The sequence below is a fragment of the Mobula birostris genome, chromosome 1 (genome assembly GCF_030028105.1).
Source record: "Mobula birostris isolate sMobBir1 chromosome 1, sMobBir1.hap1, whole genome shotgun sequence".
NCBI lineage: Eukaryota > Metazoa > Chordata > Chondrichthyes > Myliobatiformes > Myliobatidae > Mobula > Mobula birostris.
In genome coordinates, this window is record NC_092370.1 from 242,508,646 (window position 1) to 242,522,441 (window position 13,796).

The following is a 13,796-nucleotide window of genomic DNA, read 5'->3' on the forward strand; positions in this document are numbered from 1 at the left end:
TGTGCTTTCAGTTGCTCTGGACCTCCTCCAAACCCGCATGTTTTGCCACCTTTTTCATCATTTAATCCAATCCTCAAGAACTACTTCACTGACCAACTATTCCTTAAATAAATCTGTGTCAAAGTTTGCTTAAAAATATTCCAGTAATGCGCCATGTTCTAGTTTTGATTTCTCATGTGCCACAAAATTAACTCACTTAGCTCTGGTTTTGCTGCTCTCATATAGAACTTGAGCTCTGAAAACAATGGTCCATTGTCACTGGGTTCCTAGAGAAGAAAAAAAACATAGATGTTTTTTTTAATTGAGACACCAAGCAATTTTTTCTGCAAGGAAAAAAATTCAAATTTGCTTAGACCATAATACAGTATTACAAATATGTGAAGATCATAAAGGTGGCATATTTCAAGGTATTATTTACTGTATAAACTCAACAGAAAATTCTAGGGAGGTTCTGAAGCCACGTGCAACTCCTTCTCAAAAGGCTCTGATGGCATTCAGAAGAAAGCAACCTAACTTCGTAGAGTAAATGCATTGTGCCTTACATCAAATCTTAATGAAAGATGTAGTCTACAATACATATGCAATAAATAAAACAATCACAAATCCAACAAACATTTAAAGGTAGATTAAAAGTACTGCTTTGGGCAGTAAATTATACAAAACAGTAACAATCTGTACTCTGCTACAACTAAAATAACATCCACTGTGATTGCTGCTTCCATCTGCCAGCCAATCTAATTAAGGTTTTACTTTAGGTATACTTTTAGGTTGTGAACCTGGAATTTACCAAAAAGAATGGAGTCTGACTGGGTAAATTCAATTTATTTTATCACAAATTATCTCTTCATATCAGAATAAATCCTAATTTATGATCCAAAGGAGGAAGGACAGTATTATCAATCTCATATTAGATGTCTATCTATAGCCAAGTTTACACACACAAAATGCTGGAGGAGGTCAGCAGGCCAGGCAGCATCTATGGAAAAGAGTGAACAGTCGACATTTCGGGCTGAGACTCTGCATCAAGACTCAAGCTTCTCGTGTTATACCCAAACTTGTTCAATATGGCAAGAAGCAGCAGGAACTTTTACAGCACAGAATTCTAGTAAGAAATTTGTTCACAATAACAGAAAAAGCAAACTATGTTCATTGATAATAGATCAGTTAAGTTTCCATTTGATGCATTATTTTAACCAGTAACCCTTACATGACCAGCATTCTAAAGCTTCATATTTAATTAGACAAGCAAATTGTAAAATATTTTGCATACAATTCCACTGTTCAATGTTCTATTACAAATTTTTGCAGACACGACTAATCAAACAGGCCAAAGCTATGGGGCAGCGCTGTTAATCAAAATTATTGTCTAAATGCTATTTCAACATGTTACAAATCAATCCAGATGTTATCAGTGATGCCCAAGAGAAGCTTAATTAAATCAAATTAGCAACTGTCTTTTTCTCCCCCAACGAAAAGTAGTTACAGCATATAAAGTGTCAAAGGTAATATTAAAATGCAGGAGAACACTCAGCTATAATTGTTTGGATAACCACTTCAGTTCTCCTACCCACTATTAAATCTATTAATAATCCTAATCAGAATCTTAAAGGCATAAGTAATTCCTATAAATCAGTGAAGCCGAGAAAGTGAGATACCAGCAGTTCCAATGATCGCATTCAGATATCAAATGCACATTTAAATGAACAGGCGCTACTTTGACTTTAAAATCTGCATCGCTCATGGAGAACAGGATCATGGAGGCTGCTGGCAAAATTGTGAGGTAAACACATTGCTCTTGATGCTCACTTTTATGGGTGAAGAGCCGATGGCAAACTATTCAATCTGCAGTAAAATCTATATTAGCAGACAATCTGCCCACACCTCCTCTGCAGAATGATCAACATTAATACATTGTTATAGGTATAAATTTCAAATTAAAATGTAATACCAATGACTGAGATTTCAATAAAACGAGTGCATTTAGACACATAAGTAGGACAAACAGGACGTTATAACTTTATGCAATAAAGAACTATCAATTGCATGCACAACAGTGAAATTATTCCTGAAGACTAAAGAAGAGGGAACGTGCACTTATAAATGCATGGAATTTTAAAGATTCTGGAAATCTAGGGCAACACATACAAAATGCTGGAGGAACTCAGCAGGTTAGGCGGTATCTATGGAAATGAATAAATAATTGACAGTTCAAACCAAGACCCTTCACGAGCACTTGAAAGATGGGGAAGAAGCCAGAACAAGAAGATCAAGTAGGGGAAGGAGAACAAGCAAGATAATAGGTGAAGCCAGGTGAGTGGGAGAGGGAGGATGAAGAAGCTGGTGGGCAATAGGTGGAAATGGTAAAGGGCTGGGTAAGAAGAAATCTAATAAGAGAGGAGAGTGAACCACGGGAGAAAGGGAAAGAGGAATGGCACCGACTGGTAGATATGATAGGGTTAGGGGTGCCAGAGTGGGGAATAGAAGAAAAGGGAAGGGGGAGGGGGAAAAGTTACCAGAATTGGAGAAATCGAGATTCTCCAGGAGGCGCTCATGGAGTGAGGTTGATTCTGGCTTCGCTCCATTATCGTTATTCTTTTTAACCTATGATCACCCCTATTTAACTTACTTTTACCCACACTTAAAGATTTAAACTATATTATTAATTTTTCCTTGAATTATGACTGTGAAATTTGAAGAAATGAGTAAAGAAATAACTACAAGATCTAGAACCCGGGATCCTAAAGATGGGAAAGACTCCGATGGAAACAGGAGGAAGAAACCTGAAGCCAAAAGCAATCCAAATTAACTTATGATACTCTGCTGAATCTCTGAGATGAAAAATTCGCACAACAATGTCAAAGTTTTAAAGAAGATTTAAAGCCAATTACAGACTCTTTGATTAGATTAGATTCAACTTTATTGTCATTGTGCCGAGTACAGATACAAAACCAATGAAATGCATTTAGCATCTGACCAGAAATGTAATGAATAGTGTTATTTACATAATAAAAAAAAGTGCTACAGCACACAAATATATAAGTACTGAGACAGTACAATACAGATGCAATACTGCTTAGCGCTGTGATGAGAGGTTCAGCAGTGTCACAGCCTCAGGGAAGAAGCTCTTCCTGTGCCTGCTGGTGCGGGAGCGGAGGCTCCTGTAGCGCCTACCGGATGGGAGGAGAGTAAAAAGTCCATGGTTAGGGTGAGATGCATCCCTGATAATGCTTTTTGCCCTGCCCAGGCTGCGTTTACGGTAGATGTTCTCAATGGTAGGCAATTGGGTGCCGATAATCCGCTGGGCAGTTTTCACCACACGCTGGAGTGCTTTGCGGTCCGATATGGGACAATTGCCATACCACACTGAGATGCAGTTGGTGAGTATGCTCTCATTGGTATCACTCAATTGGAATCACTGGAATCCGAAGTGAAACAGCAACAAAGTAAAATTACCGAATTGGATAGTGACGCTCAGGAGAGAGATTTGAAAATTCAAAGTTTGGAACAATTGCCCTCGATGACTAAACAACTGGAGCGTTTTAAATCTAAGATTATTGATCTTGAAAAATCGATCTAGAAGACAGAACTTACGTATAATTGGTCTTCCTGAAGATGTTGAAGAAGGTGATCATTTAAAATTCTTCTCTCAACTTTTAAAGGATGTGTTTAGCTCTGTATTGCCGGATGATCCTCCACTGTTTGACCGTGCACACCATCCATTACTTTCAAAACCAGGCCCCGGATTTAAACTGAGGCCAGTAATTCTCGGTTTCCATTATGTTTATGATAAAGAGCATCTTATCCGAGTTGCCCGTCGGCAAGGTATGATTAAACTTCAACAATATCAGTGCCGTTCAGTGGAAGACTACAGACTCGAAGTGATGAAGGAGCAGTGGGTTTTCATACCTTTGATGACGGAATATTACCATAAAGGTCTTCGACCAGCATTATTGTATTCCGCGCGATTAAGAATTTCTCCCCTGGGCAGTTCAGCTTGTATCTTCTATTCCTTAAGTCCGGTTCAAAGTTTTCTGAATGAGCATTATCCAACTGCTACGGACACTTCACTCTAACTAATATCTGGCTCTCGCAGTATCTGCTCTGCTCTTATGTGCTTTTTCTTTAAAGCCTATACTTACCGTATGAAGATGGACTTTTATAATTCCAAGATTTTTTATTTTTGGTTAATAGCGTAGGTATTCTTATTTGATTTTTGACACTATTACTAACAATTTGATGGTAGATTTTTACTGTACAGAGGAATATTTAGTTTTTTAGTCTTGCATAATTAAGATGGCGGTTGATTTTTTTTACTATGCCATCTCTTCATATTTCTTCTTCCCATAATTCCTTTCTTTCTTTTTTTGAAGTGCCATTTTCAATTATTTAATGTCTGTAATTGATTGATAATATGGTTTGGCCCTTTCCTCTTTCGTTTATTTTTGATACCATAATATGAAGATTATTACTGTATAAGGTTTTTTTTTGGTTTTCCGGTGGCTCTTTTTTAAAACATATATCTTTGGAGTTGCCTTCTGAAGAAATGGGGGTAGATTTAGTGTTCATTTTCTCTTTGCCCTCCTTTAGGGCTTAATTCTGGGACTTTACAGGTGGAGGGTGGGGGGAATTTTACTTTTATTTTCATTTTCTATTGGGCTGATTCCAAACTACAAAAGTGTCTGCAGTGTAGTGACTTCCGGTTCCTCTCTGAATATTTGTTCCTCTTTCGATTTCATAAGTTTACATTCTGGTTAACTCTTTATATACCAGAGGGTTAAATTTAAAATATGGCTCAGGCTATTAATTTTGTCTCTTGGAATACAAATAGCTTAAACCATCCAATTAAACGGAACAAGATTTTTAAAGTGTTCCAAAGACTGAAGGTTCATATTATTTTTGTACGAGAAACTCATGTGAGGAAAGAGGATAATCAATGTTTTTTTTAGGTTTTGGAAGAGACATTACCACTCGAGTTCTCAGGCCAAAGTGAGAGGAGTTTCAATTTTTATAGATTCCTCAATTACATTTGTTCATCATGACATCATTTCAGATCCGAATGGTAGATTTCTATTAATTACTGGGTTACTCTTTAATAAAAAAGTTGCTATGGTTAATGTTTATGCTCCGAACGTGGACTATCCTGAATTCTTTAAGTATTTATTTACTTTATTTCCTAATTTAAATGAATATATGTTGATAATGGGTGGTGATTTTAATTGTTGTTTAAATCCTTGGATAGATAGATCTATATCCAGTCAAGCTTTACCGAATAAGTCGGCCATTCTTATCAACTCTTTTATGATTGACTCTGGAATTTCAGAAATTTGGAGATTTTTACATCCTAATGAGAAAGAGTTCTCATTCTTCTCACGTTTATCATTCATACTCTAGAATTGATTACTTTTTTTTAAATAGACTCTTATTTAATTCCATCTGTAATTGACTGTAATTATGACATTATTGCCATTTCTGATCATGCTCCATTGAAACTTTCTATCAAGTTAATGGATACATCTCCTACTATCAGACAATTGCGGTTTAATTCTAATTTGCTTCAAGACCCGGATTTTGTTAAGTTTATGAAGGAACAGATTGATCTCTTTTTTTAAAGTAATAATACGGAAGGAATTTCCATCGGGACAGTATGGGACACTTTTAAAGCATATATCCGTGGTCGGATTATTTCTTATTTTGCTGGTTTGAAAAAACGTACTAAGAATGAAACACTTCAGTTGGTTGAGGAAATTAAAGAAATTGATAAGAAATATTCTATTACTCCTAGTAAGGAGCTCTATAAACAAAGAGTTGAACTTCAAATGGAACATAGTTTATTATTAACATCCTCAATTGAAAATCAATTAATGAAAACCAGAAGTGAGTTTATATACATAGCGATAAGTCAGGTAAACTACTAGCTAATCAATTGAAAATTGATTCGGTTGAACGTCAAATTATTAAGATTCATAAACATGATGATGAGATAAATAAATCCTTTCAAGAATTTTACACCTCTTTATACCATTCTGAATTTCCTCATGATCCTAACATTATGCATGACCTTTTAAGGAAACTGAATTTTCCAAAATTATCACCAGAAGAATTTTTAACATTAGAAACTCCTATCATGGATGAAGAAATAAAAGGTGTTATTTCCTTTGTGAGTTCTGGTAAAGCACCAGGTCCAGGTAGTTTTACAGTGGAATTCTTTAAGTTTTTTTCTTCTATTCTTTCACCTTGGTTGTCCAGAGTTTTTAAAGAAGCAATCAGATTAGGTAAATTACCACAATCGTTTTATGGCGCTTCTATTCCTTTAATTCTTAAAAAGAATAAAGACCCTACTGATTGTGCATCATACAGACTGATAGAGGCTTCCCCCCGCCATCCGAAGGTAGAGCGTTCCTATGAAACGGTTCGTAAGCCGGAATGTCGTAAAGCGAAGAAGTAATTACTATTTATTTATATGGGAAAAATTTGTGAGCGTTCGCAGACCCAAAAATAACCTACCAAATCATGCCAAATAACACATAAAACTTAAAATAACAGTAACATATAGTAAAAGCAGGAATGATATGATAAATACACAGCCTATATAAAGTAGAAATACTTTTCTACAATCATTGCCTGCACTGTTCTCCGTAGCGAAAATCTCTCGGCAAGAAACACTCTCTCCAGTAACCTTTAAGCTATGAAGCTGCCAAATCATACCAAATAACACATAAAAATACACAGCCTAGTAGAAATAATGAATGTACAGTGTAGTATCGCTTACCGGAATAGGGAAGACAGCGTCGAGCACACTGATGATGGTTTGTTAGGCTGAGTCGGAGGTTGGGGTGGTGCTGTGGCCCCCACCCTCCAGGCCGCCAACCGATACCGATCCACGAAGCATGCAGGGATACAGCGGTAGCCAGAACGCACCCAGCACAACTTTAAGAAAAAAGCCAAAATAAACAAGCTAATCGGTAATCACCTCTGATCTGGGCCGACATTTACATGACGGGCGACACCTAATTAATTAGCATGTTTATTTCAGCTTTTTTTCTTAAAGATGTGTTGGGTGCCTCCTGGCTACCGCTGCATTCTCCGCGAATCGGTATCTGCCTGCGGCCCGGGGGTTGGGGTGGTGGGACACTGAGTTGTTGTCTGTTTCCATTAGGCCAGGCAGGTCATCTTCTTCTATGTCTGCCTGCCTCAATGTCGAAGGTCAAGGTTCGTCATCTGCTGCGGCTAATGTAGAAGGCTTGAAAAACAATAGTATGCTTGATTGCTAGTCTCGCGCATTTCTCTTTCATACAGTTCTTTGTAAGCACTCAAACCATCTTGCAAATATACCCTAAACCGACGTACCCTTTCGAAATTAAAGTCGTACTTTATCATTGCAGCAAAAATCTCACGCAGTTGCTTCACGTTCAGTTCCTGGACGACTTCACTTTCGGTCCATTCGCTACTGTATTCGGTTTCAATTGTTATCCTTTCCTCTTCCAATTGCATCAGCTCTTCAACTATTAGTTCTTGGTCATGGGATGCCAAAACCTCTTCAACATCATCTTCGTCAACTTCCACAAGCCAAACTCACTTTGTCCTTGCTTCGTTCACCACGATCGAAACGCTTAATTATGTCTAGTTTTATGCTAAGTGTAACACCCTTAGGAACTTTTTTTAGGCTTTTCTGATACCTTAGAACTCATCTTGCTAACAGCTGCTCACAGGCACGTGTTTAAGCAATGCCAGCTAGAATGCAGTTCTGGGGGAGAAGCTTGGCTGCTCGGGGCGCGTGCTGCCTTTTATCGTGCACTGCCTTTTTTTCGTAACAGTGAAAACACCTCCTGTAGGTCTTTCGTAACAGTGAAGTTTCGTAAAGCAAACGTTCGAAAAGCGGGGGACACCTGTATCTCTATTGAATGTAGATTCTAAGATTTTTTTCTAAAATATTAGCAACTAGGTTAGAGAAGGTATTACCTCAAATTATCTCTGTGGACCAGAGTGGATTTATTAAAAACCATTATTCATCTTTTAATATTAGGAGATTAATGAATATTATTTATACTCCATCACCTACTAGTCCAGGATGTGTTCTTTCACAAGATGCTGAGAAAGTTTTTGACAGAGTTGAATGGCCATATTTATTTACTGTGCTTGAGAAATTTAATTTTAGCCCAATATTTATATCTTGGATTAAATTGATATATTATACCCCTGTAGCTTCAGTTTTTACCAATAATCAAAAATCTCCATTTTTACGTTTATTTCGGGGTATTAGGCAGGGATGTCCTCTTAGTCCATTATTATTTGATATTGCCCTTGAACCTTTAGCAATTGCTATTCGAGATTCATCTGACACTCTTGGTATTACCTGTGTGAATGAAATACATAAGGTATCATTATATGCAGACGATTTTCTATTATATATTTCTAACCGTGAGAAATCCATTCCTGCTGTTTTATCCTTGTTAGCTCAGTTTAGTAAGTTTTCTGATTATAAATTAGACCTTAATAAGAGTGATCTATTTCCTCTAAATATGCAGGTTCCAATTTATGGAGGTTTACCATTTAAATTGGTTACTGATTTCTTTAGATACAAAAAAGCATAAGGATTTATTTAAGGCTAATCTTTTACCTTTAATTGATCAGATTAAACTTTTGTTTACTAAATGGTCACCAATGTCTCTGTCATTGATAGGTTGGATTAATGCTATCAAGATGATTATTTTACCTAAATTTTTATATTTATTTCAAGTGGTGTCAGTTTTTATTCCAAAATCCTTTTTTGACCAGGTTGATTCTAAAATCTCTTCATATATATGGCAGAATAAAAATCCCAGGATAGGTAAAAGATACTTACAGAAATTTAAATAGGAGGGGGGTCTGGCATTTTAGATTTTATTATTGGGCAATTAATATTAGATATTTAAATTTTGGTCATGGGACTTGGACAGAACTTCAAGTCCACATTGGGTAAATCTTGAATGTAAACCTTTACAAGGGTTTTCATTGGGTTCTATTTTAGGGACCTTGCTTCCCTTTTCTCTTTCTAAATTGCATAAACAAATGGTTAACCCAATAGTAAAACATACTTTACGAATATGGTTTCAATTTCGAAAATTTTTTTGGTTGAATCAATTTATTCTTGCAAGTCCTATTATATCTAATTTGTTTTTTCAATCCTCTATCATGGATCAAGCCTATTTGGCTTGGAAAACTACAGGTATACCAAGATTTTGTGATCTATTTTTGGATAATTGTTTCATGTCTTTTGAACAGGAACAGTTATCTAACAAATACAATTTGCCTAGATCCCGTTTCTTTAGATATTTACAGATCATAAATTTTTTAAATTCTGTTCTTCCTACCTTTCCGAATTTATATTCGTCGGATATTCTGGGGAAAATCTTAGGTTTAAATCCTTTTCAGAAAGGTGTAACAGCAAACATTTATAATCTAATTATGAAAATACGTCCAGACATATCTAATAAAGTTAAGACCGATTGGGAAAAGGAACTTAAGATTACTTTATCTATTTAACCAATTTCCCCCGGGATCAATAAAGTATGACTATGACAAATGGGAAAAAATTCTTCAGTTAGTTAATTCATCCTCTATATATGCTCAACATGCGTTGATACAGTTTAAAGTAGTGCATAGGGTTCACATGTCCAAGGATAAATTAGCTCGTTATTACTCTCATATAAATCCTATATGTGATAGACGTCATTCCGAACTATCTTCTTTAACTCATATGTTTTGGTCATGTCCTCTTTTTAAAAAATACTGGAAAGATATCTTTGATATTATTTCAACTGTTTTGAGTATTGATTTACAACCCCACCCTATTACTGCAATTTTTGGTTTACCAATGATAGAACCAAATCTTTTAACATCTTCAGCTTGTCAGACGATTGCATTTCTTACACTAATGGCCAGAAGATCCGTTTTGCTGAATTGGAAAGAGATCAATCCCCCCACCACATTTCATGTCTTTTCAAATTTAATAGAGGGATCATAAACAACACTCTAATTTTTTCTAAATTTAAACACAACATAGTTTGAGAGAACCAAAGACTTGGAGGCCATTTATTCAATACTTTCATATGATGTAATTTTACTTTTTCCAAATTTACTCTATTTCGTTTTAGTATATGTTAAGGACAGCGGAGTCAATGACACTAATGGTTCTTTTTTTAATGTTTCACAACAGCCCATGTCTTTTTTTTTTGTAGTTTAGTTGGTCTATTTTGTAGATTAGTGTTTTTTTTGGGAGGGGTATTTTTTTTCCCATTTTCATGTTAATTTGTCTATATTTGATCCTGTAAGATTGGAAGATTTAATATCCATGTATTCACTGGGTTTATACTTATATATGATAATTACAACAATGTAATCCCAATAACTTTGTATGATTACTATGTTATGTTAATTTTTATCATTACGATACTAATAAAAAATTGAAAAAGAATTGGAGAAATCAATGTTCAAAACTTATGTGACATTATCAATGAAATGTAGTAGTCCAAGGCAGTCAACAACCAACATCAAAGTTTAGGAGTACTGGACCATCCGTAAAATTAGAAACAATTTAACATTTCACATCAACGGAATTGTTTTTTAAATGGCAAAACATCAGCAAACTGGTTTTTTAAGAGAAGTGAATTACAAGGGAATTTCCTTGAAAGTGGCATGACAGGCAAACAGGGTCAGAAAGAAAGCTTTTGGCACATTGACCTTCAAAAATCAAAGTATTGAGCACAGGAGTTGAGATGTTATATTGAAGTTGTATAAGACATTGATGAGGCCTAATTTGGAGTATTGTGTCCAGTTTTGGTCACCTACCTACAGATAAGATGCAAATAATACTGCAAGAGTGCAGAGAAAATTTACCAGGATGTTGCCAGGAGGTTGAATAGGTTCGGATTTTATTCCCTAGAACGTAGAGATTAGGTATACAAAATTATGAGGGGTGTACATAGGCCAAAAATGAAAGCAGGCTTTTTTCACTGAAGTTGGGTGAGATTACAATGGTGATGTGTTAAAGGTGAAAGATGAAATGCATAAGGGGAACATGAGGGTTGAATAACTTCTCTGAGAGGGTGGTAAAGTGTGGAACGAGCTTCCAAAGCAAGTGGTGGATGCAGGGTCGATTTCAACACTTACAAGAAATTTGGATAAGTACATGGATAAGAGGAGTATGGCGGGCTGTGGTCCAAGAGCAGGTCAACGGGACTAGGCATTTTAATGGTTTAGAACAGACTAGATGGACTGAAGGGCCTGTTTCTGTGCTGTAGTGTTCTATGATTCTAGGGACAAGAATGCACTACTAGGGTTTAGTAGTAAAGGCATATTGGAGGCAAATGCTGGCAACAAGTCCTATCCAAATAAGTGGAAAGAGGAAACATTACATTCATGTAGTTACTCTTTTTAGTGTCTGTTAAAGTCCCAAGTTATACATTTTATCCTGTAGAACAGAAACAGATGAATATATACAAATAAACCTGCCCAAAAAAAACATAAACGAGGTCTTATAGGAGACATCAAACATTCTAAACTGAACAACTACATACAATTTATAAACCAAGTTACTTGACTTTAAACTAGCCAGGCAGGCTGCAGGACATTTTCAGAGGCATAAATATAGTCCAGATCACTCAAAACAGTTTAGATTGTGGTGGTTAACTGGCTAGAAATGGGCATTCAAGGAAAATGCCTGAATTTTGTGTTACCAGTGCATTTCAATTCAATTCATTTAACACAATTTAACATTAAAAAGATCTAAATTTTCTTGTACTTACCACTTTAATGACATATGAAGCACCATTGCCAACTGTCTTGACTGAATTTTCATCAGCTAAAACAAAATTAAAATATAAATTTAATAAGTCAATTAAAATATTAACTCCAACATTTGTCAACGCCCATTTTAAAAAAATGCACATACTACAAAAGAGTAAATTCAGCTGTTTTATGGAACCATTTCTGAAGGAAATGAAACAGGATTAAGATAGAGTGGGCTTAAGATCACATGACTTTCATGCTTATTTTCATGGTTTTATTATTATTATTTTCATGTTTGAAATTTATCCCATTATAGAGCACTTTGAACTACATTGTCTGTATGAAAAATGCTCTATCAAAGAGTTATTATTACGACTAGTAATGGAGTGACATAGTTAACCCTCAATGGTAGACTCAAGAAATAATTGAATCAAAATCCAAATTGGAAGCTCCAAATGCTGAAAACTATACAAAAGCAGAACAAGTTGAATCTTTAGATGCACAAAGTTCACCAGCAACCTGCTGGGCTAGAGTACTTATGTTTTGCTTTTGCTCCTAAGTGGCCAGGTTCATTGAGATTAGATTTATTGGAATATATCCCCAAGTAGATAGTAATTTTCTATCAATACAACACATGCCTAACCAGAATAATTTAGAGATGAATAGGCTTTTATAAATTTGGTCTACTGTACCAAATTTCTCCATACCTCCTATAAATCATATATACTCTATTTATAAATAGCCTTATATCCCCCTACTTCTGATATAAAATGATTATTAATTACATTCATATGCACATAGGGAATGAGTGACTTTCATAGGAATGGTTTTATTCACTGGATGAACACACCTTTGTGCCCTATACACTTCAATTCTCATTTGATAATATATACGAGCATATGTTAATTTTCAACACGAATGCTTCTATAGAGAACTCTCCATAACAAAGTCTCCCGTGATTAATGCGAACTCACAGTTAATTAATACAGGCTATATATATGCAAGTTACAAAATAATGCATGTACTGCAATATAAAAAGTGCAAATTGAAAGCATAAGACATCATGAATTAATTCATAGTTCAATTCCAATGTAAAACACTGAAATCAAACTGACTAATGGATGGTGAACATGTGCAACAAATGCAATCCATAAAAAAATACAAACAGATGCAACAAAGATCAAAATGTTACACCCTGATAAATCTTTGCTTTACAGGACAGTGATGAACAGAATATTGAGCTGGCTGCACTTTGAAATTTATCACGTTTTCTCAAAATTCAATTGTTTAATGTCATTTCTAGCACACATAACGTAGAATAAAATAATTGTTTCTCTGGATGGAAGTGGTGCTGGATGTGTTGGAAGATGTCCATGAAGACATCAGTGAGCTGGTCTGTACACTCCTTAAGTACTCAGCCTAATCTAATTTAGATAATACTACACAAATACAGAGTACACACATATATATAGCTAGGCTACCCAAGACTTTTGCACAGTACCATATTTGCATGTGATGGGATGAAACAATGTTGGGAATGGTGAGGGTGTAGTGCTGCAGGAGAAGCATGTGGCAGGTGGCAGAGGACTGCCAAGGGTGGGGGCGGGTGGCGCAGGAGCAAAAGCATGAGCAGACACACCTAGCCCTGAGACACCTGACAGGGTGATTTGTTTCCAAACAATTGGTTGACTGATTATTATAGAACATCTCTCTGGTGCTTCCTGCTCCCTCCCCTCTCCCTGCCCCTTTTCCCACTCTCAGTCCACAAGAGACCTATATAGTTACTACCCCTCAACCATCAGCCTCTTGAACAAAACGGGATAACATCACTCATTTAAGTACTCTTATCATTTTAAGCTCATTATTTATTGCTATTTATTTATATCTGTATTTGCACAGTTTGTTGTCTATTGATCCTGTTTACAGGTACTATTCTATATTCTTGCTAAATATGCCAGCAGAAAAAAAGAATCTCGGGGTTGTACGTACTCTGATAATAAATTTTACTTTAACACATCAGATCAGGTTTA

General features: G+C 35.8%; 1 protein-coding gene across 3 annotated transcripts in view; it reads right to left on the reverse strand.

Moving 5' to 3' along the window:
- vrk1 (VRK serine/threonine kinase 1) overlaps nucleotides 1-13,796 on the reverse strand; it is a 93,700-nt gene that overhangs the window by 66,994 nt on the left and 12,910 nt on the right. For all 3 annotated transcript variants that reach the window (XM_072274367.1, XM_072274384.1, XM_072274375.1), the window contains exons 4-5: nucleotides 11,784-11,839; nucleotides 197-266 (exon numbers count right to left, since the gene is read on the reverse strand). In XM_072274367.1, coding sequence (XP_072130468.1) covers nucleotides 197-266; nucleotides 11,784-11,839 — 126 coding nt within the window. The remainder of the gene's footprint in view (nucleotides 1-196; nucleotides 267-11,783; nucleotides 11,840-13,796) is intronic.